This window comes from Artemia franciscana, chromosome 7 (genome assembly GCF_032884065.1).
Source record: "Artemia franciscana chromosome 7, ASM3288406v1, whole genome shotgun sequence".
NCBI lineage: Eukaryota > Metazoa > Arthropoda > Branchiopoda > Anostraca > Artemiidae > Artemia > Artemia franciscana.
In genome coordinates this window covers 15,095,682-15,118,193 of record NC_088869.1, presented here as the reverse complement: position 1 = coordinate 15,118,193, position 22,512 = coordinate 15,095,682, and the positions used below count along the sequence as shown (strand labels likewise).

General features: G+C 33.9%; 1 protein-coding gene across 1 annotated transcript in view; it reads right to left on the bottom strand.

Moving 5' to 3' along the window:
- Nucleotides 1–22,512, bottom strand: part of LOC136028882 (irregular chiasm C-roughest protein-like) — a 206,513-nt gene that overhangs the window by 63,926 nt on the left and 120,075 nt on the right. Inside the window, exon 6 of the mRNA XM_065706834.1 lies at nt 17,308–17,440. Within this exon, the coding sequence (XP_065562906.1) occupies nt 17,308–17,440 (133 nt within the window). The remainder of the gene's footprint in view (nt 1–17,307; nt 17,441–22,512) is intronic.

The following is a 22,512-nucleotide window of genomic DNA, read 5'->3' as shown; positions in this document are numbered from 1 at the left end:
AGTGAGCGTGGCGTATTTTCCGACCCTTATTCCGAATTTTTCAGTGCGATTCTTACTTCTACAGCATGTGTTGTTAGGTCATCTTCTTCAATGAAAAGGCTAAACACTTCTTTAGCCGAATGGGTGAAGACCGAGTAGATACCTCGGGATTTCCGCACATCCATCAAGATGTTTCCGTATCAGCAGATGAGTTTCTAGGAAATTTCGCTCTTAGCGATGCCCGTAGGCTGCAATTTGCAATAAAGGGTAAATCTCTATTTCTAGGTATGTCAGCTTTTGATGTTGAGGATATTACGTATTATAATGCTCCTTTTATCTGCCAATTTGAAGAAAATGCCCCCCCCCCCGCAAAAAAAATCCTGTGTACGTGCCTGTAATTCATATGTAATAATTTCTCAAAATAACTATGAAAAAGGGAAGCGAGGTCAAGCTACGAGTTCTCGGTCAATCTCTGAAACCAAAAGAAATAGGAAAAAAAACTTTTTCCAGCACAGCAACGACTACATCTGACACGCAAAATGGCTATTGTTCAACATGTTTATTAATTTTACAATGAACTGAAAAGAAGCAATTGCAGATTAAACTGAGAAAGTACCTATGATGATAGATTCGTGATAAGGCAAGGAAGACCTCTTCAATAAAATATATGAAAAACGGGGGATTTACACGCATATCCTATGAAAGGACAGGGGATTTAATTGAACAGTTTACGGAATAAGTATAATATAAAACAGAAGCTTACAATGAAATCAGTTCAGCATTCAAGGAAATAATTAAAATATATTCCTGATATATATATATATATATATATATATATATATATATATATATATATATATATATATATATATATATATATATATATATAAATATATATATATATATATATATATATATATAAATATTTGTATTTATATATGTGTGTGTTACTATGAATCCCCAAAATCTGGTTAATGCCGACAATCATCGGTGACTCTAAGAAAGTCCTTTTTCTCTCTTTGCATTCAATTAGCTTTGCGAATCAGCAAGCAGTCATAATGGGGAACAGCCCTTACGCCGGATTTATACAGAGTACCGAGCTAGATCAAACAATATTTTTGGTGCTAAAAGGTTTTAAGGTGTTTGGTGCTACCGTTGTTTAGGGAATGATGATTGGATGAAATTGAGGTGGGCGTTCCAAGAAGGAACTGTTGAGAAATGAATCCCCAAGAGGCGAAAATCATCGACTGTCTTGATCACTTCATTCTCTAAAATGAAGTTGGAATAATGGCTTGGAGCTTTCAATCTGAAGATAAGCAACTCCAAGGGATATTCTAGGGAATTGTTTAATGATACTATGTGAGTTCCCTTTTATTCCCAAGAGTAGAAAGAACTGAATATGAAATCTCGACTTCTATAAGATTTTCAAAACCTATTGACTATCTACATATTCAGACAAGACTTATTGGAGAGCACCTTATTTGCAGAGCTCTCAATTATCAATAAATAGCAATAGAAATTACCCTCAGTTCGAGTTTTCGATTACCCGAATAAAAAAAAAAAACACTGGTCTAGTATAATGTTAGACAAAAGCATAAAGGTGTCAATCTGGAGCAACTCGCGAGGATATCCGCGGGAATTGTTTCATGACACGTGGCGAATTCCCTTTCATTCCCAAGAGTAGAGAGAACCAAGGATGAAATCTAAACTTTGTTTCCATTTTCAAAACATATTGAATATAGTGTATTAAAAAACAAAACAAAAAAACTGAAGGCTGCTTCAATTGCAGAGCTCTCAAAAGTCTGTAAACGGTCATACATATAATCAGTGCATGTGTTTCAATGGACTTGATAAAAAAGAGATTGGTTTTGTACGTTGTTGGGATAATGACATGGAACTTTCAACCTGGAAATAAGGAACTCAAGGGGTATTTAAGGGAACTGCTGAGAGGCACTAGGTGAGTTCCCTTTGATTTCAAAGGGTAAGAAGAACTAAGGATGATATCTTGACTTCATTTCGATTTTCAAAAACAAATGGATATCTACGCATATAGACCAAAAAAATAACTGGAGAGCGTTTCAGTTGCAAAGCTCTCAAAAGTTCAATAAATAGTTAGGAAAAAGACCATCGGTGTGTTTTTCGATAAACCTGATTGAAACACACAGGTTTAGCGTTTCAAGCTTTCTTTTTCAAACTTCTCAAGAGAGATGTTTTCGCTAGTCTGAACACGCGTGCTTATGAATGTGTGTATTTGATGCGTTCTTCGCGTGGGTATGAAAAAATCTACATTCACAGAAAAAGAGTTAATTAAAAATCTACAAACGAATGTAATAATTTTTTTGTAATTTTTAAGGAAAGCTCTTTGTAATTATTTGTTATGTCATTAACTTGTTATTAATTTTTTTATTACGGAAAGTATTTTTTTTTTTATTATTGCATAAGATTCAGAAAAGTCGCCTAAATAGGCATACAAAGAAGATTTTTTGCCATTATAATTTGTTCATCTTCAAGTGAATGAATCAATTACTCTAACTTATCAAACTTTTTCGAATTGTAGAATCGATTTATTTCGCCCCTATAAACTGAGACCTTTTAAGCTATGTTTGGCCAGTCAAGGAAAACAGCTTTAGCCGATTACAAAATTGAATAATATGAGATTCTTGGGAAGTCAACTCAAATGAATTTTGATTTGAAGTATTTCTAAAGAAGCTATTTCTATTTCAAATCAATCAGAGAACTGTAACTGATATTTATCGCTGTGGGTGAACAAGGACAGCACTTAATCAAAATTCCTTGGAAAAATTGGTTTGGAGCGGAGGATGGTGGATGCTTTAGATGTACGCATTTTTTGCCTGTGTGGTTGTGAGTCATTAAATGTGTGGTTCTGTGTCATTAAAGGTATGAGTGAAACAATTAAGGCCCATAAAGAAAAATAGCTTGAAAAGATTACATAACTGATTAAAATGAGATTTTTTGGGTTGTCAAATCAAATTAATTGTGACTGAAGGCATTTTTAAAGAAACTATTTCTATTTCACGTCAATCTGAAAAGCAAAACTGATATGTTTCTTAGTAAGCCAAGAAGCTCAACGCCTTAGTCAAGATACATAAAAAAAATTTGAGGAGGGGGCTAATTTAGATGTTTTCAAGGATTCATACCTATATATTGTATTGAATGTGCAATTCTCTGCCATTAAAAGCATGGATTCCATATAATCGCATGGGAGAATTGTAAAGGCTGAACATCTCAGTAAAGTTAAAAAAAAAAAAAACTCAAAAATGTACGTAACTATTTTCGGGCAACATAAAAAAAATTCGGAAGCATTAGACAACACTATAAAAGCTGAAATTTCTCAGAAATTTAACTTATATATTTGTTTCAGTGTTTTAGGTCGTCCACTTCATGTAAACAAATCGTTAAATTTGTTTTAGCTTTGTTCGTAAACAAAGTGCCTTGCTTAAAGATGACGATATTTTCTTCGTAATATATCAAACAGTTCGTGGTAACGAACTGTAGTAAGGAGCAACCCGGCTCAATAGTAAATAAAACACAAAGAAATGGAATTTTTATACCAATAGCTACATCAAAAGAATTGCATTTTAATGCTGATTTTATGATTTTATATATATAAGTTTCATCAAGTTTAGTCTTACCCATCAAAAGTTACGAGCCTGAGAAAATTGGCCTTATTTTAGAAAATAGGGGGGAAAACCCCTAAAAGTCATAGAATCTTAACGAAAATCACACCATCAGATTCAGCGTATCAGAGAACCCTATTGTAAAAGTTTCAAGCTTATATCTACAAAAATGTGGAATTTTGTATTTTTTGCCAGAAGGCAGATCACGGATGCGCGTTTATTTGTTTGTTTGTTTTTTGTTGTTTTTTTCCCAGGGGTGATCGTATCGACCCAGTGGTCCTAGAATCTTGCGAGAGGGCTCATTCTAACGGAAATAAAAAGTTATAGTGCCCTTTTTAAGTGACCAAAAAATTGGAGGGCACCTAGGGCCCCTCTCACACTAATTGTTTTCCCAAAGTCACCAGATCAAAATTCTGAGATAGCCATTTTATTCAGCATAGTCGAAAAACCTTATAACTATGTCTTTGGGGACGAGTTACTCTCCCACAGTCCCCGTGGGAGGGGCTACAAGTTACAAACTTTGACCAGTGCTTACATTTAGTAATGGTTATTTGGAAGTGTACAGACGTTTTCAGGGGGATTTTTAGGTTGGGGGGATGAGAAGAGGGGGATATCTTTTACTAATAAAAACGTTTGTAAAACATTAAAAGTTCTAGTTGCCTTTTTAAGTAACCAAAAAATCGGAGGGCAACTAGGCCTCCTCCCCCGCTCCTTTTTTCTCAAAATAATTCGATCAAAACTATGAGAAAGCCATTTAGCAAAAAAAAAAAAATGCAAATTTCGTTTTAATTATTCATCTGCGGAGAGCCAAAACCAAAACATGCGTTGATTCAAAAACGTTCTGAAATTAAATAAAAAACAAGTTCTTTAACGGAAAGTAAGGAGTGGCATTAAAACTTAAAACGAACAGAAATTACTTCGCATATGAAAGGGGCTGCTTCCTCATCAACGCCCCGCTCTTTACGCTAAAGTTTTTTACTTTTTTTAAAAAGTAGAGTTAAGAGAAAGAGTCAAACTTTAGCCTAAAGAGCGGGGCGCTGATGAGGACGCAGCCCCTTTCATATACGAGGTAATTTCTGTTCGTTTTAAGTTTTAATGCCGCTCCTTACTTTCCGTTAAAAAAACTTGTTTGTTTTTTAATTCCTACAAAGGCTGATGAATTCAAGTGGAAGTGTTTGAGAATTTCAGTACATTTAAGTTTTCCCATCATTATAAAAAGAGAGAAAAAAAGACAAACCAAACAGATCAAAGAGAATAAATCAATATGGTAAATCCTAAGTTAAATATTACCATAGCAAAAAATTAGCCGTCTTCCACGTGTCACTTGGAAAGCGAGAACAAAAGGAAAGTAAGAGGTAACATTGAAAAAGAACAAGTTGAATTATTAAACCAAGATTCAAGTGTCAAAGGTTGAAAAACAAATAATTAAAATTTATGAATTGTTGAAAAAATCTAAAACAAATTCGAGTTTTTGTACCCATTTAATATTCTTCTTCATTTTATCCTATTGTTTTCTCTGTTTCTCAACAGAGTATAGGCCATATAAAAGAATATTTAAATGGTTCAATTATCAAATTGATTCAATTGCCACAGGCTCAAAAGGAATAAATAATATTTACGATTTTTTTCAAAAACACGTAGCGAGTTTTTTGAGGGGATTTGGTAATGTATTTCGAGTTCGGGAATGTGCTGGCGTTTCAGGTAAAGGTCTAAATTAAGGGATACTGAGAAAGAAACCTGTTAAGAATTCTTACTTCATAATATACATAAATTGTAGCTAAAACATTTTCATTGCAGCTCCGCTATAAGTTGCCCCTTCTCCTAATGCCCAAATATATAGCCTAAAGTATATATTTCCCATGCATTCTGCCAATACGTCTCTCTTGTTTCAACCTGTATACCCGTAAATTGAATCAACTGTGACGAAACAAGAACCGGGAAAAACAAGAGTGATGGGTAGCGAAACGCATTAGAAATATATAATTCGGACTATATATTTGCATAATAGGGGGGGGGAGGTGAAGTATAGTGGAGCTGCAGTCAAAATGCGTTAGCTGCAATTACTTTGCATATTGCGAAGTAAGAATTGTTATCTTAATATGTTTGATTCTCAATAGCCTCTGACCTAGACACTTACTGCATTTTATTATGTAGTGTAACGCAGCGCTTTTACAGCAGCACAGACGATCTGTAAGGCTCAATTATTTGACAGACGAAAGTGAGCTTACTGCTTTTAATTACGAGACTAACAATCTCTTATTTTTTATTCTTAATTATATAGTTATTTTTAATTACACTGATTTTTATTTATTAGTTATTTGATTTATTATTATTTTTATTAATGAACATTATGCTTAACAAGCAAAGTGACAAAGAGGATAAGTGAGGAAAATTGCTACATTGGTGACAAAATAATAATTTTTTTCAGGTGGGGTAGAATTTTGGAAGGTTTTATATTTGAAATAAATCGAATATAGGCATATTATTTGGGAAACAAATATCAACTTACTCAACTTGGTTCTAAAACAATACGAAATGTAGAAACAAAAAGTTAAAGAAATATACATAATTCAGGTCAACGGACCTTTTCCCAGTAAAAACAATTATTTGTTTCCTAGCTTAGAAATCCGTATAAAAAACATAATTAAAACAACCGAGTAAGTCTACAAAAAAACAACAACAACAGAGATTAAACTCCAAACGGTCAGAATAACCCAGTTTAGAGTAATGTTTTATTATATAGGGGGGGGGGGGGAGAATTGCTTACGTTTTGGAATAAAGTTAGTCATTTTCAGCCCTTTGGGTTATTCATTTTTTTCTTAAAAGTAGTTCTGCTGATTTTGTAGCATTGGTCCATACTTGTAGAAGTTCTGTTCTTCGCCCCAATCTAAGAGGTTTTCATCCCGTTTTTAGTGTTGACAAGCACAACCAGTCCCCTGTTTATATCTGTGCTATTAATAATTAAAAAAAAAATATTCATTACATTTGTTTTATCAAATCATACAAAATTTTGCTCTAAAATTATTTTAGCATTTTAATTGAAGTCAAGACTTAACATTTTGACGATATCTGTTCAGTACTGAAGTACCAAGATTTCGCTTAAACAAATAATCCTTAATCTCTACTCTCACCAATGCGCTCACGTAGAGATTAGAATAAAGCGTTCCAGGTGCTTGAATTGCAAAAAGGAAAGGGGGAAAGGAAACGGGAGGAAAACAATTACTTATTCCCCTTTCCTGGCAATGTTAGTTCTACCCTTTCACATTTATCGCCTCGAATATTATACCTCAGTAAACACAGTATAAAACCATATTCCATGCTTAGTGGGATATTAATGGCGAAGATATGAACCAGTAAAAAGGGATAAAACAAAGGGAAAACTCTTTGAAAATGAGGGGATCTCTAATAGCCTATGGATGAATAACTTATCAGATTCTTGAACAAGCACTGAAGTGGCGAAAAAGCTGTAAAAGGAGTATGATAGAGATTAAACAAATGAACCGTTCCGGACACTAAGTCCACACAGACCCGCTCACATGCACGTTCAGCTAAACATCAATTTCCAGCAATCATTAATTTGACCCAATCAAGGCTGCTTATAAAAGAAAAAGTAAATTAGGATCGGTAAATAATGATAATGTCTAGATATTGATATCTGGCTAAGCAAACGTGTCACGACAAGCTCCGGGATAATTAAAAAGAAACTATTCTATTGGTTTTGATAGATATATATATTTATTGCTACAAAAGCCTCTTTGGGCCAGGGCCAAAAACAAAGCGAAAACAATCAAACAAACGCTTACGGTCATAGTAGAAACATACGTAACAACACCGACACCCTAGTACAATGATAACACAGCAATAACGATACCAATAATAAAAACATAATAAGACACATAATGCCTTAATAACACACAACTTTCATACGCAACAATAATAATGTTGTTATTATTGATATAGTAACAATGATATAGTAACAATATCAGTGACACCAGGACTCGAACACCTGTTAACATAAAAAGGCGAAAAACGTCTATTCTTGGTAGTGGGTTGGTTGAGTCATTTTTCTTTTACTAAAAGCCTTGGACAACTGAAAATAAATGGACGCCCCTAGTAATAATATCCTACCCTCTACCTTTGTTTCTTTTCAAATTGCAAATTGTATCGGTTAAAATTGTTGTCTCGGGTTGTGATAATCCTTCCGACCTGTGTCAACCAATGCATCGTGTTTAAGCGAGCTCTCACCTGAGAGCTAAGATCTCCCAGTGACCTCTCCTCGTTCTTCATCATTATATAATATGATATGATTTATAATATGATATATTTCAACCCTAAAGCCTCAACGGGCTTTGAAAACCAACTCACAGAAAAACAATTTGAAAATATTCACGACTCACAGAGATATTAGGGTAGTGAGCCTGAGGTATGACAATAAGATTGTTGATTTGTAATTAATGTATTGTAACTCCTTTAAGGTCCTTTCACACTATGCCGTAGAACCTTTCACATTAGCATAACTTAAGACTTTGCTCAGAGTTATGTAGTCTTACAGAGTAAATTGTATCCATAACGCAGACATTTGCTCGTGGACCCGACCTCTACATACGATACGTAAATTTATGGTACTTACGGAAAAGCCAACATAGTAGTATCGAAATGGAATTTCTGAACGAGCAATCAATATTTTTTTTTGAAAATACATTGATAATCTTTTTCTAAAAGACCTTTTACGCTTAAGCAGAGCTTGGATCTTTTAGCGAAGATTGTCAGATATTATGCTTTTTGTATGTAATATACCGACTGGGGGAGAGGGGACTGAAACTCTTTCCGGGTTACCATACAGACATTATTAAGATTATATTAGTTTTTTGTTGTTATTAGGTCTTGAAATTCAAAATTTCTTTTAAACCGAGCCTTTTAGACACTTAGCCGTCCTGGCAAAGTGGCTGGCGCGCTGGTTTGAGAATTCTTTGTCCAAGGGGCACCGGTTCAATCCCTGGCGTAGCGAGGTATTTTGTTTGGAACGGGGTCAGCGGCTTGACTCTGTAAGCTCAGCCAGGGTTAACCCAGCTCTAAATGGGTACCTGAAGAAATCTGGGGAAAGTGAACAAGAATGGAGTGCGGAAGCACATGACGGCTGGCCTCTAGTCCCCCATTGCACTTCCTGGCTGAAGGGTCATGAAACGGAGATCAGCACCGCCAATTTGGACCTTAAGGGTCTAGTGCCGTCATACTTAATTACTACTTACTTTTAGACACTTTGCTTATTATTACTTCTGGTGGTTTCGACACAACTTTACCTCAGAAATCAAACAAGGACAAATTGAATTATTCAGTAAGACGTTGCAACTTTTTCTACGTTCAGGGACTACATAAAAGAACAGAACGCAAACAAAGAGAGGAAAAGGTCTTCCCCCAACCAAGCCAACGGAATTTGAGAAAGAACAAAATATTTTATGATTAAAGGGTATCTTCAGTCAGTTAGTTAAAAACTTTCCCTTGAAGTCCAATTTTCTTTTTGGAAACTTGTTCTAGGTCAAATATAATTCCTAGGTCAAATACAAGCGGAAAGTCAGATCCCCCTCTAGGGATCATGACGAGAGAAAATTTCTTATCCGAATAATAAATTAACGAAGTAAGAAACAAAGTAGACTAGTAAACAAGTTGATATAGGACAATTTGTAAACTAAATTTTGAGCAAGAGTTATTACATAAATCTAAAATAAATGTTTCCCTAGGCAAATGAGTGGATTTCACCTTGGAGATACGTATTTGCCAAGTTCTCTATTTATTAAGAATAACACCGTTTTCAATTCAGGCGGAACTTGTTTAGTCAGCAAAATCCCATGGCAATAGGGGTTGCGCGCAATATAAAAGTGTTACGCTGAATTGGTTACATCGCCTCTTTGATGGAATCGGCAGACTTTGGCCACATAAATGTTTGTTCTGGCAGATCATAGTAGAAGGCGTTATTTGTCAACTGACTAGTGACGCTGACTTAGCTTTCTCAGAGCCAGCGGAGAGTTGCAGATTGATATTTGCGAAAAGATAAGAATTGGCAACAAAGGTGAATACAGACCGCTAGTGGAAAGTTTTTCTGGCTAGTGGTTTGAAGTCACACTCTAGCCAAACTAAGCATAGACTGAGCCATTAATTTATATTATTCCCCCATATTTTCAGGCAGTACATTTTCCAACGTTTATAAAACTTTGGCTGTTAAAAATATTCTGTTTCACTAAAAATGTCAGAGGCCGAATTTAACCCAGCGTTGCCAACGCTGTACGATTGTACCCTTTTCGTTACAATTTAGAAATTCTGGCACAAAGTAGTACATTTGGTTTTTCTTTATTTTTTTTTACTTCAGCTTATCGAAAATTCCTAACTTGCCATGGCAATTTTTAGTCAGAAAACTAGTAGAATTCAATTCAAAGCGTTGGCAACGCTGAGCTAACTCGAAGGACAGTTTCAAGCTCAATACCCATACGATCCCTTTACAGCACTGGTAGAATTTCTTTGTATTTGCAAATTTGTAAAAATGACACTTTTCAAACTTATGTAGGTGAATAGAGTGAGTTGTACAAGTTCAATAGTAAAAAGATATGCTTAGGTTATCTCAGAACCACCGCGAACCAAAAAAAAACCCCTCAAATAGGGTAAGTCTATTTATTAGACAGTGAAAACAGACACAGTAGTCTGCATATTTTGACCACAAATACAGCAATCGTCATCAGCAGATATACTAAAACATTAAAATTAAAACTAACATATTTCCCAACAAAGTCCAAAACTTACAAATAAAACTAATACAATCCAAGATAGATGAAGAAAGAGAAAGAGTGATATTAATACTGCTGTATGTAGTATATACAGCAATTTTCTCCCCAAAACGGATACAGTGGTCTGACCTTATGTGGAGTATTATGTGGTTTTGCTCCATCAGTTATGTATTTTTTTATTACTTATCTATTTATCAATAAATAAAAAAAATTAAAACGTAGATAATAAATCTACCACCTAAACCACTCTTCAGGGTCACCCAAGAGCCTGACCTCAAGTTGTCCGAAAGGGCAACCCTTTATCTAGAAAAAAAATTGTGCAAGCCTATGGTATCCCAGCAGTCATTTATTCAAAAAGTGCTACAAAACAAGACCCTTAGCTCCTTGTTCATTTTGAAAGATTACCTTCATAGAAAGTCAGACCCCGTAAGGAACTCCGAGAAAAGACAGGAAGCAACCAAATTGAGATCCTTCGCAGGTAACTAACTTCCCGTCCTTCCTTCTTTGAAGTAAGGACATTTAAAATTTTTCACTTCGCCTCATCTAAAGGTGCAGCAAGAACGGAAGACTTTTGAACTGAATCAAGCTCATTACTGTGTCAAAGGAGATGATAAACTACTGTAAAACCATTATTTATCACTGTACCTGGGAATTTCCTATGACATTTTCTACTAGAATATAGACAAACAAAATATCAAACATTAGCAGGAAGCTTGGAAAATAGCAACTTTTAGAAAAAAAAATGAATTTTATAAATTGCTATATTTATTTGTAAGTAAGTAATCATATTCAGATTAGGGTGCTAAAAACTCATTCTTTTCAATTGATATAAGGAAAAATTTGCAATTTTTATATGAATTTCAATACTATATACCTACTACATACCTGATTAGGAAAAAATATTTACAACACGTGCGGCTAAAAAAAAAAACCCGCTCACAAATAAAACAGAAAAGGAGGAAAAACGGTTCATTGACCAAGAAAAAGACATTTCATTAAATAAGGCCTCTTCAATGGCCAAGATAAAATGAAAATTAGCCAACATTGACTCAAATAAACTTTTCACCACAGGGTTCAGAAACCCCTAGATCCAGTAAACACTAGATCCTGTAACCTAACCTGAAAATAGCAACTTTTGGAGTTTAAAAAATGAAATTTAAAAATTACTATATTTATTAGTAAGTAAGTAATCATATTCAGTAAGCAATCAGTAAATAAATAATCAGGTTGAGTAATAGGATTTACGACGCTTCTTGACAACTAAGGTCCCTGCGTCGGCCATTTAGTGTCTTGCTACAGCATGGTTAAATCTCTGGGTCCCATATTACCAAGCTAACGTCAAACCCACTGCACCACTACAGGACAAAAATATTATACTTATAAAGTGTCTTCTTATATTTTTTGCGACAACCTCTGAATGAACCTCTATCAAAATCGGTGCCAGGTGGCGCTTTATCCACTACACTGTCACAAGGCCGGTAATTTGTTTTATTATTATAGTTTAATTCTTTAAATTTGACCACCTCATATGGTCTTGACGAAGACCAAGGAAAGTACGGATAGCAGCCGTTTTTAAGACTGTGAAGTCAATATTTTTGGGGATTTCCCCCCCCTCCCCTTTTTGGTGGTAGGTTTAGAGAGAAACGCTTCGAATGAGAGCATTTCAAATTATTTTGGTGCACTGAGCGAAATGAAGTAATACCTATAATTTAGAGTTTGGAGATCTTTCCTTAAATAGCGTGAAAAGAGCAATTTAAAATTTAAATATAGAATTTAAGAGTTTATCTCTTGTTAGCCTTTTTACCAGCCAGGATGAAAGATTATAATTCACATTTCAAAGTTTGTTCTTTAAATGAATTTTCGTATCTTTTCTAAAGCTACACTTTGCGTTAAACCAAAATTGCAGGTTGGACGTCTGCCCCCTCCCTCCTCTAGATTTTGAAATACTTTTTGTGAGGCGATATTTTTATTGAATTATGCCTTTTGGAGAGTCTAACTAAAAAATCAAAAAAATGCCTCTACTCTAGATTTTGAAAAATATGATTGATTTGCAGATTGCTTACCACTTCTCCAACAACATATATGAAAATGAACAAGCATATCGTACACTCTTTTGTGAGGACAGGAGAAAAAATAACTTTACAATCCCTCCCGGGTGCTCATCTTCATTTCATGGCCTTTCAGCCAGGAAATACCATGGGAATTGGGGGCTAGTCATCCTGTGCTTTCGCAAGCCCTTCTTATTTACCTTCCCGCAGATTTCACCAGGTACAGAGCTGGGTAAACTATTACTGAGCTTACATAATCACGCCACTGACCCTCAACCCCCCCCCCAAGACTCAAGACAACAAGACTCAAACCCCCTGTGCTCACGGAGAAAAGGTATCAAGTTTAGCGTCCTAACCACTCGGCTAGGATGGTTGCATTTAGGGATCTTTAAACAAAGTATAATAATTACAATAAATCCGATTCCATATATTATTAATACGATTACAACTAATTCAATCATTCGTTAACGTGAAAACAGTATATCGTAATCAACAAATAAATTTAAAGGCATATAGAGAAACAATCAATAGGAAATACACCCTCTTAAGCTTTCAACACTGAATCAACTAAGGGAAGATTTACAGTCCCTTAGGACTCTAACTAATAGTTTTTATTGAGGGAGGAATCCATCCCAAGGGACAGTTTCAAGGGTGTGAAACCAAGAAGATTGATTCGGATGATGGAATTTTCTAAAGGGAACAATCTGATATTTGAAATTGTTTTTAGAATATTGAGATTTTTCGTTTACTTATACAGATGAGGTTTCTTTCCTGCATTATCAATAGTAAATTGTACAAGATTAGAAGTTCAATTTAAAAAAAAATGGTTTAGATTCGTGTCTCAGGAGGATCAGTTATTTATTGCTTTGCAACATTTGCTTGATAATAATGAAAATGACAGAATGAGAAACCCAGGGGTTGTCCATCCACTAACTGTCGAAGGTGTATATAATTCCGAGCAGCCGACATGTCTACAGCTCTCTCTCTCTCTCATTCAAAGGTGCACATTCCTGCCTTGAGTGTAATAACCTATAATGTAAGCCCTTAAGGCTCATTCACAATGATATTTTACTATCGGATTGGATATTAGAAGCCAATTAAATTTCTAACGGAATCTTCTTATTGATCAAAATATTCTGATTTGCTCAGGTTAGCGATAACTAACTCTCGGTGTTTAAAACAAAACACTATTGTGATTGGGCCTTTAGGAAGTGCAAGTAAATTAGTAGGCTAATTGGCACATTCTGAGTTTCAAATTTTGAGTTCTATTTTTTATTTTTGTTCTTTCGCCCTAGTCCTATTTTCTAGTTATTAATAGTTTCTGTTTGTTACTCTTATACTTATTCTATTACTACCAAGTAGTAGCAGTATTCTTACTGATTTTTGACTTGCATTATACTTATGGCTCTTGATTTAATCATTATTTGACTCGAAACGTAAATTTAGCGATTTTTTCAGCTTATGATAGTTGTTTATCAATAAAGTAGTATATTATCTTCAAATGCTTCCACTGTTTAAAATAATTTTTTTAGGATATGTATCAGTAAAATAATAAAAAAAAACTAACAGGTCAACAACCCTGACACAAAAAAAGAAACAGTGTCCCCGCCCACAAAACAAAAATATGGTGAATAGCAAATAGTCAATTCCAAATGCACACAATAGTTCTTCTCATAGAACAAAACTTTTATCGGAAGTTTTTCTTATAAAAAAGCTTTCGAATCTAAAAGATTTCCCTTTAAAAAAAAAATCATAAAAAAACAAAGAAGTTAGTATAACTATGTGTCTGGTGCAAAACTCAATTCTCATAGAAAACAATATTTTTTTTTCTAAAAGATTATAAAAATAGCAGATAAACTATTTTATTTATATCTTCTTTGATAATTTCTATTCCTCCCACTATTTCATTATTTTCTTTGATAATTCTATATTCTTTGAATTATTTTCAAAGGTAATTTCTATAATTTCTATTGCTCCCCATATTTCACCTAAGTGAGCACACAATGACCCCAATTATACTTTCGTAGTTCACCTTAGACTAGGAAATTTAGCCCATGACCTCTCGCCGAAATATCTCTTAATCCAAGTAAATGACCCAAGAGTAATAGCTGGTGACATTTCACAAAAAAAACTCAAGAAATACTATCACTAACAGAATAATTCATGACCAGACTGAAATATATTTCACCAAAGAAGACGGGGGCAGCTTATCACGAATAGACAGCTAAATTTTTAATGTCCTTGACGATAGTTTCACCACCCCATACTTTTGGAGCATAATATGCTATTGGGCAGGAGGAAAACTACCCCCTTAGACACCAGTTTCCCCTCCCCCATCTGAAATTTAGCGTCTTCAAAAATCTTAACAAAACTAAAATGGGCCTACATAATTCAAGCATCTACGCAAACAGATCCGTTTTCTTTAGTATACCTTAGCACTTCAGTATACTTTCAGTACTTTTAGTATACCTTTAGTAGCCTTAGTAGTATATAGCTCATTTTTCCTTTTCCACTTGGTCATTTTCACTTGACTTGAGAAAATCAGCTCCAACTTCGCCCTACCCCCAGGCTTTTGACGAGATTACGCCACTGCCCCACTCCCCACATGCGGATGTAAACAGAGGATGGATGGATGGGATAATTCTCCCTAAAAAAACTCATTTTCCACTTTCAAAATTTTTCAGAAGCAAGCGAAAAGCCTGAATTCTGGCAACCATTACTAAATTTGTATTTGTAAAGAAATGCTCGATTATTTGTGAAGAATGCTTATTTACACCATTTAGAAAATTGGGAATAGCCTCTATTGTGCCTTTGTAGTCTTCTTTAGCATACTTAGCAAATGACCTCTCGCCAGAATATCATCTTAATCAAGGTTAATGACATCAGCAAACTAAATGGTGACACTATACAAAGGAAAATTTACTCAAGAAATGCTCTTACTCACAGAATAATTCATCACTACAGTGACAGATAGTCTGGCAAAAAAGATGGCGGCAGCTAATCACGAAAAGAGAGAGTTAAATTGTTAATGTCCTTTGTGGATTAAGATGACGTCTAGTTGAGTAGCCAAGGTAATTCATTTTGGTTAATTATTCGGAAGTTTAAGATAGGTCAGGCTGAGAAATTAATCCTAAAGTGAGAGAGAGATAGAGACAAAAGAGCAAGGAAAAACTAGGTGATATATTACCCCTTTTCCTCTTGGACAAGTTCAAAACTTAAGCAAGCCGAGGTTTTTTTTTACTCTTCTGGGATTTATAAATCGTATTATTAATTATAACACCGGAGCTACCAAGAGAAAGAAACAAGTATATTTTAACAAAAAAACTTAAGAAGAACATATTTATTTCTGATTTGTTTCTGTGTATTAAGGGTCATATTTTAAAATAAAATAAAGGGAAAATATAGTTTATTTTAAAGATTTTAAACAGATGAACTTTAACGAGTTGTAAAATCAAATGCAAGTTTCACAGATCAACTAAAACCTGTCAATACCGCACATTAAGTTTTACAATTTTAGGCTTAGGGTATTGACTATAAGGTATATTAATTAGGTTTATTTATTAGGTCTATTAAAACTACAAAGATAATAAAATAAAGTAAATTTTAGGGCTTTCAAAATTAGTCTAAAAACGTGAAAGATTTAACGTATATCTTTTCTGCGAAAGTAATTCAAAATTTGGTATGTTACAAAGCAGACATCTCCAAGGGTAGCTAAACCAGAAAATTCTTTTTGACTTTTTAGAGCACTTGGACTATTACCAAGGGCATATCAAGGATTTTTGTTCGGTGAGGGGAAAATTTTTGTTTTGTTTTTGGAAACTTTACAAAAAGCACCAAAAATTTATTTGTATATATTTTTGATACGTTTTTACAAGTCGGGCTAAAACTTCGGGGGGGGGGTCAAGCCACGAGTCCCCCTCCTAGATATGACCTTGACTGTTATGATCAATTGCTTTTAAAATCATTTTTTGAAGGGGGGACATTCAGCATAAGGTAGAAAAGTTAATTTAGAACTTCAGTTAATTTAGAATTGTTAGAACTTCAAAATTAAGATAATTTCAGTAGGTGAAAAATGAAGATATAACCCACTTTGGAAAAAAAATCCTTCCAAATTCCTTGAGAGTCCTAACAGGGTACGGTAAAACAGGTAAACCAACCGATCGAAGGTGCTGAGCCAAATGGAATAAATTTCAACCAGAAAAAACTTTCACATATTGTTTTTTTAATTATCACAGTCGATTTACGAAGCTGTAACCAGCTTATTCATCTAAATGAATAAATCCAAAAAAGCAATAATAATATGCCATAATTTATTTAAGAACACATCTTTTCTGTTTACTTTTTAATGGGATAGAATATTACTATTTACGATACACAAGAGAGTATCGGGGAGTTAAAGCCAGCCAATAAAATAAAAAAAAGCTATTTCCTGGAGAGCATAGATACGATCAGTTATTTGTTTTTTGGATGCTCACAAGATAGTATGCGTTCTTTGACCTAAAGGCAAGCGAGTACACTTCAATATAAAGATAAAATTAGGTCAACAGGTATAATTAAAAGATGAGGGTTTTTATGCTTACTTTGGCAGATACACCTTGTTTTATCGTAGGGATCGATGTGAAGCTTTCAGTAAAAGTTTCTCATTTTATTGGAGGAGGGCAAGATTAAAATTTTTAAGGGAGTGGCAAACTATTTTTATCCGGTCCTCACAGAGCAATATACACCATGTGTTTATGTCTTTATACCTGTCATCCGACGGGCAATTTGGCTAATATGTGGAATGAAATTAATTTAGAAATAGATGATTATCATGAATGAATAAAAGCATCAATGAGTAAAAGAATATATTTTTTAAAAGGCACTTACAGTGAACGTTTAACGTCTGGGTATCCTCGCTTGTGCCCACTCTGTTTTGGACTTCACACTTGACAACGGCGTTGTGTAATTTTCTAGTAACACTATTAATTGTCAGTTCTGTCGAGTAGTCTCCATAAGCCACCTAAAATCCCAGAAATATTAGTAAATAAAAACAATGTGTAGAGTATTCTAAATTACGCAGCAGGAGAAAGAAAAAGAACAAGTTGGAGGAAAAATGGATGAAATAAATAAAATGAGTATAATAAAATAATGAAAAAAATAAATATAAGCAAATATAATGAAATCAATAAAATATATTAAATAAATCAAAAAGGAAATTACAAGTCAATAACGTACCGCAGTTTAAGCAAAACGTCTGTGCTTGCACTTCGATAATTTCCCCATTGGGCATACTTTTGTATACTAGACTCCAGTCATTCAGAGCATAAACTAAAACTAATTTCGTTACTATTTCTGGCGTGGACTACAGTAATGCCCCTTAACACTCTATTGTTAGGGTTTCAAGAAGTGATTTCTGTACTAACTCAATTATAAAAAAGACATTAGTAAATAAAAAAAATGGGTCTAATATTCTGAATTAGGTAGCACAACGCAGAATAAAAATAAGCTAGGGAAATAACAAATAGATAAGGGAACGCAGTCCTTGCCTTGACAATTCTCTCCTTGGGTATACCTCATATTAAACTTCAGAATTTTGATAACTTCAAATTAAGGTTCGACTACAATACTTATGCTTGTTTCAATTTTTCATTGATTAATATTCCACAACGTTCAAGTTGATTTTTTATTCAATTGATAAGATTTGACCCCCCCCCCCGATGAAAATTCAAAATCTGTATTTGCGTTTTTATAGTTTCCTTTATTTCCCTCTGTTCCATTATCATCTAAACCCGACAACATTGAATTATGAACCATCTCAGAAAAAACAAAGCTGCTGATTTAGAACAGAAAAATTATGAAAGAATAGAACAGACCACAATGTAGTCGTCCAAATACTAAAAGGAAACACTAATTTTTAGTTCTTGTAGGATTGCTTTTTGTCTAAATTTCTTCTTCTTCTTCTTGTTTAAAAGCAACTTTCAACTTGAGCAACATATGAAACGAAGCAGTGTTTCAATATTCTTTAGCAACCAAAAATGTATTTATCAGTCGAACAATTTATACAAATTATACAATCGAACAGTTCGTGTTTTGTAGCTAATTTTTCAATTCTGAAGGGGGTCAAGATGGCCTTTATGTTTGAGCTATTATATGTTTTTAATTCTGCTCCATGTAGGCTCTCTTATGGCTATATACTTTTCTTTGAAAACGTATCTTTTTAAATAGTAACTTAATATGGACAGCTTTATGGCTTTAAGCTGGACCGAAAGTTTCATAAAATTGTCCAGCTTAACGAAATGAAATTTTCTCTCAGATGCGAAAGTAATTTTTCATAGTGCATAATTTTACTTACTTGTTCCAAATTATTTCACTTACTTATTGACTTATTACAGACTATTTTAATTATTTATTTACTTATTAAAAATTATTTGACTTTCTTATTTAATTATAACAAATTATTTTACTACTTATTTCTTTACTTTTTACAAATTTATTTGCTTATTAATTCTTCGATCATGGTAAATTATCAAATTCAAAACCTGAGATGGAAAATGCCCATATTTGGTGAACAACCCACTTGAATGCTTTTTTGTAACACAAACTTGTAACAACAATAAAACCAGAACACTTTAAGAATATCAATGTGTTTTGAAACATACAGGCAGATGTAAAGTTTTTATTAGCAAAATTGAATAACAAATACATTCTGTTAAATATACATTCGAAGTTATGCTTTTATTTCGTTTGAAAAGATACAAATTGGCGAACAGAATGTTTTAATATAAAGCACTTCAATTTGCATTAAACTATGTAGTCATCCAGAAAAGGTCAAATTTTTCTATAAGTTAAACAAGACTAATGCTTAATTTTTTTAACACTTAAATACGTTTTTTGTAATTTCATTTACAAAAGTTTTAAAATGACAACTGTACCCCCCTTCCCCCGATATTGAAAAATAATCCTCTCCTTAAAAATTTATAGAAATGACTCCACTGGTATTCAGTGTAAAGGACAGAGTGCAAATGAAAAAGGATGCAGTTTACGTTTTTTTTTTACATTAAAAAAAAAAATCAGTTTTTTGGACAACAATGGACTTGGTTCACTTGAACACTTAAGCACTGCACAGAAATACCGCGACACAACTATAAATCTTAGCCCATTGACAGAAAAGTACCAAGTTACTCTTTCAACGATATAAATTGGATTCCATTGGAAACGCAGAAAAGAAATAGTTGACATTATGACCTTATTTAAGAGCCCCTATGGAAATGTTCGTATATACTGGGTACATAAGACCTAGATTCAACTTGATGCAAAACAATATTTAATCTCAGAGGACAATATCTTCTAGTTACAGTGACACAGACTGCTATAAATACTTATGGCAAAAATGCAGGGAAATATCCCTAAGGGTAAATAAACGATATAGAAGGTCTAGAATTTAAAGATTTTTTTTCCTGCCAACAAATGTAGTAAAATATATCACATTTGAGACAAAAAGAGACAGTGAGTAAAAGGTTGTAATAACCGAAAACACTAGTGGTAAGTGCCCCAACCTTTAAGTTTTGTCTAATTAGTATAAATTATATAATTAATACTATAATGAACGAAGAAATCACCAATGCAACAGCACAAACACATAAAAAAAAGGGAAGACAGAAGAAGAAAAGGAAGACTGTTTTCCTACATTAGTAATTAATATAGATCAGTACTTGAATGAGGCCTTAACCTTACTCATCCATACAATCACATAGGTCAAACAGCATAGCCATACACAATCAACCATAAAGAATAATCCATGGACAGGCAGTCGTGTCGTAAGTAAGTATAAGTCGTCATTTACCAAATATTAAAAACAGTAAAAAAAAAGACAAACAATTCAGAGGCAACAACCCAACACAGGGGCTCATCAGGAGAATACACACTTGCCTATAGGGTTTCGGCACTTTAAATTCCCTACCCAGGCAAGTGGCGTGCCTACCATAAATTCCCTATGTTATCCCCGTGCTAGGTACCACCCCTAAAATATATGCCTATAAAAAAACAAATGTAGAACAACCAAGTAACACCAAAACAAGCTTATCATACCTTGGTTTTGGCTCCGTATATTTATGTTACGAATTCACAATATATATTTATACTAAAGAATTATAAAAAAATTTTCACTATATCAAATTTTCTCTATTGATGTAAATGTGACCAAGATAAAAAAACAAGGAAATGAATGCAAAATAAGAGCATTTGAAAATACAATATATGCAAAATCCTCCGGAAATCCACTGTCAAAAACTAGGGACACGCCAAACTCAGTAACAAAGAAAATCAAAATCAACCAAAGATTTCGCTAAGGATTTCAAGATAATTCTTTCGGTATTTATTTAAAAGTTCATTATAATGAAAACTAAATTTTTTAAATTGCCAAGTTAATTTATTTGTAGATAAACCTCTTAAAATCAATTTTTGGCTTCACATTTTACGTCTATCTTTAAAATCAATATAATTACTACAAATCCTTGCATATCTAAGTAACTCTGAGTAAAATACTAAATATGTGATATTTGAGTGTATAAACTAAATTAAAAAAACAAATTTTTTTAATGAGGAAGCAGCCTCTTTCATATACGAAGTAATTTTTGGTCTTTTAAGTTTTAATGTCGCTCCTTACTTTCAGTTAAAAAAACTTGTTTTTTTTTATTTAATTTCTGAACGTTTTTGAATCAATGCATGTTTTGATTTTGGCTCTCCGCAGAGGAATAATTAAAACAAAATTTGCATTTTTTTTTTTTTGGCTAAATGGCTTTCTCATAATTTTGATCGAATGATTTTGAGAAAAAAAGAGCGGGGGAGGAAGCCTAGTTGCCCTCCGATTTTTTGGTTAATTAAAAAGGCAACTAGAATTTTTAATTTTTTACGAATCTTTTTATTAGTAAAAGATTTAAGTAACTTATAAATTAGCTTACGTAAAGAACTTTTGTATTCTCATATTTCGTATTACATATATGAGGGGGTTCGCCCCCTTGTCAGATCCTCGCTCTTTACACTAAAGCTTAAATTTTGTCCCAATTCATTAAGAATGACCCCAGAATCACAAAAGCCGTAGAATAAATAGTTGAAATTACTAAAAATACTTTAGCGTAAAGAGCGAGGTATTAGGAGGAGGTGAGCCCCTCAAATGGGTAATAATTTCTGTTTGTTTTAAGTTTTAATGCTGCTCCTTACTTCCAGCTGAAAGAACTTTTTCATATTTATTTTTTCATTGTTTTTTTTTTAAATAATGCTAGTAAATCCTGCGCTCCCTTCATGGAGATTTTCTTCCCCCATGACAAATTATCGATGGAAAGTTCCCCCAGCAATATCCCCCTCTTCTCAACCCCTCCCCCAACCAAAAAAATCCTCCTGAAAACGCCTGTACACTTCCCAATAACCATTACTATATGTAAGCACTGGTCAAAGTTTGTAACTTGTTGCCCCTCCCACGGGGACTGTGGGGGAGTAAGTCGTCCCCAAAGACATAGTTATAAGGTCTTTCGACTACGCTGAATAAAATGGCTATCTCAGAATTTTGATCCGTTGACTTTGGTAAAATAATTAGCGTGGGAGGGGGCCTAGGTGCCCTCCAATTTTTTTGGCCACTTAAAAAGGGCACTAGAACTTTTCATTTCCGTTAGAATGAGCCCTCTTGCAACATTTTAGGACAACTGGGTCGATACGATCACCCCTGAAAAAAACAACAAAAAAACAAATAAACACGCATCCGTGATCTGCCTTCTGGCAAAAAATACAAAATTCCACATTTTTGTAGATAGGAGCTTGAAAATTCTACAGTAGGGTTCTCTGATACGCTGAATCTGATGGTGTGATTTTCGTCAAGATTCTATGACTTCTAGGGGGCGTTTCCCCCTATTTTCTAAAATAACGCAAATTTTCTCAGGCTCGTAACTTTTGATGGGTAAGACTGAACTTGATGAAACTAATATATTTAAAATCAGCATTAAAATGCGATTCTTTTGATGTAGGTATTGGTATCAAAATTCCATTTTTTTGGGTTTTGGTTACTATTGAGCCGGGTCGCTCCTTACTACAGTTCGTTAC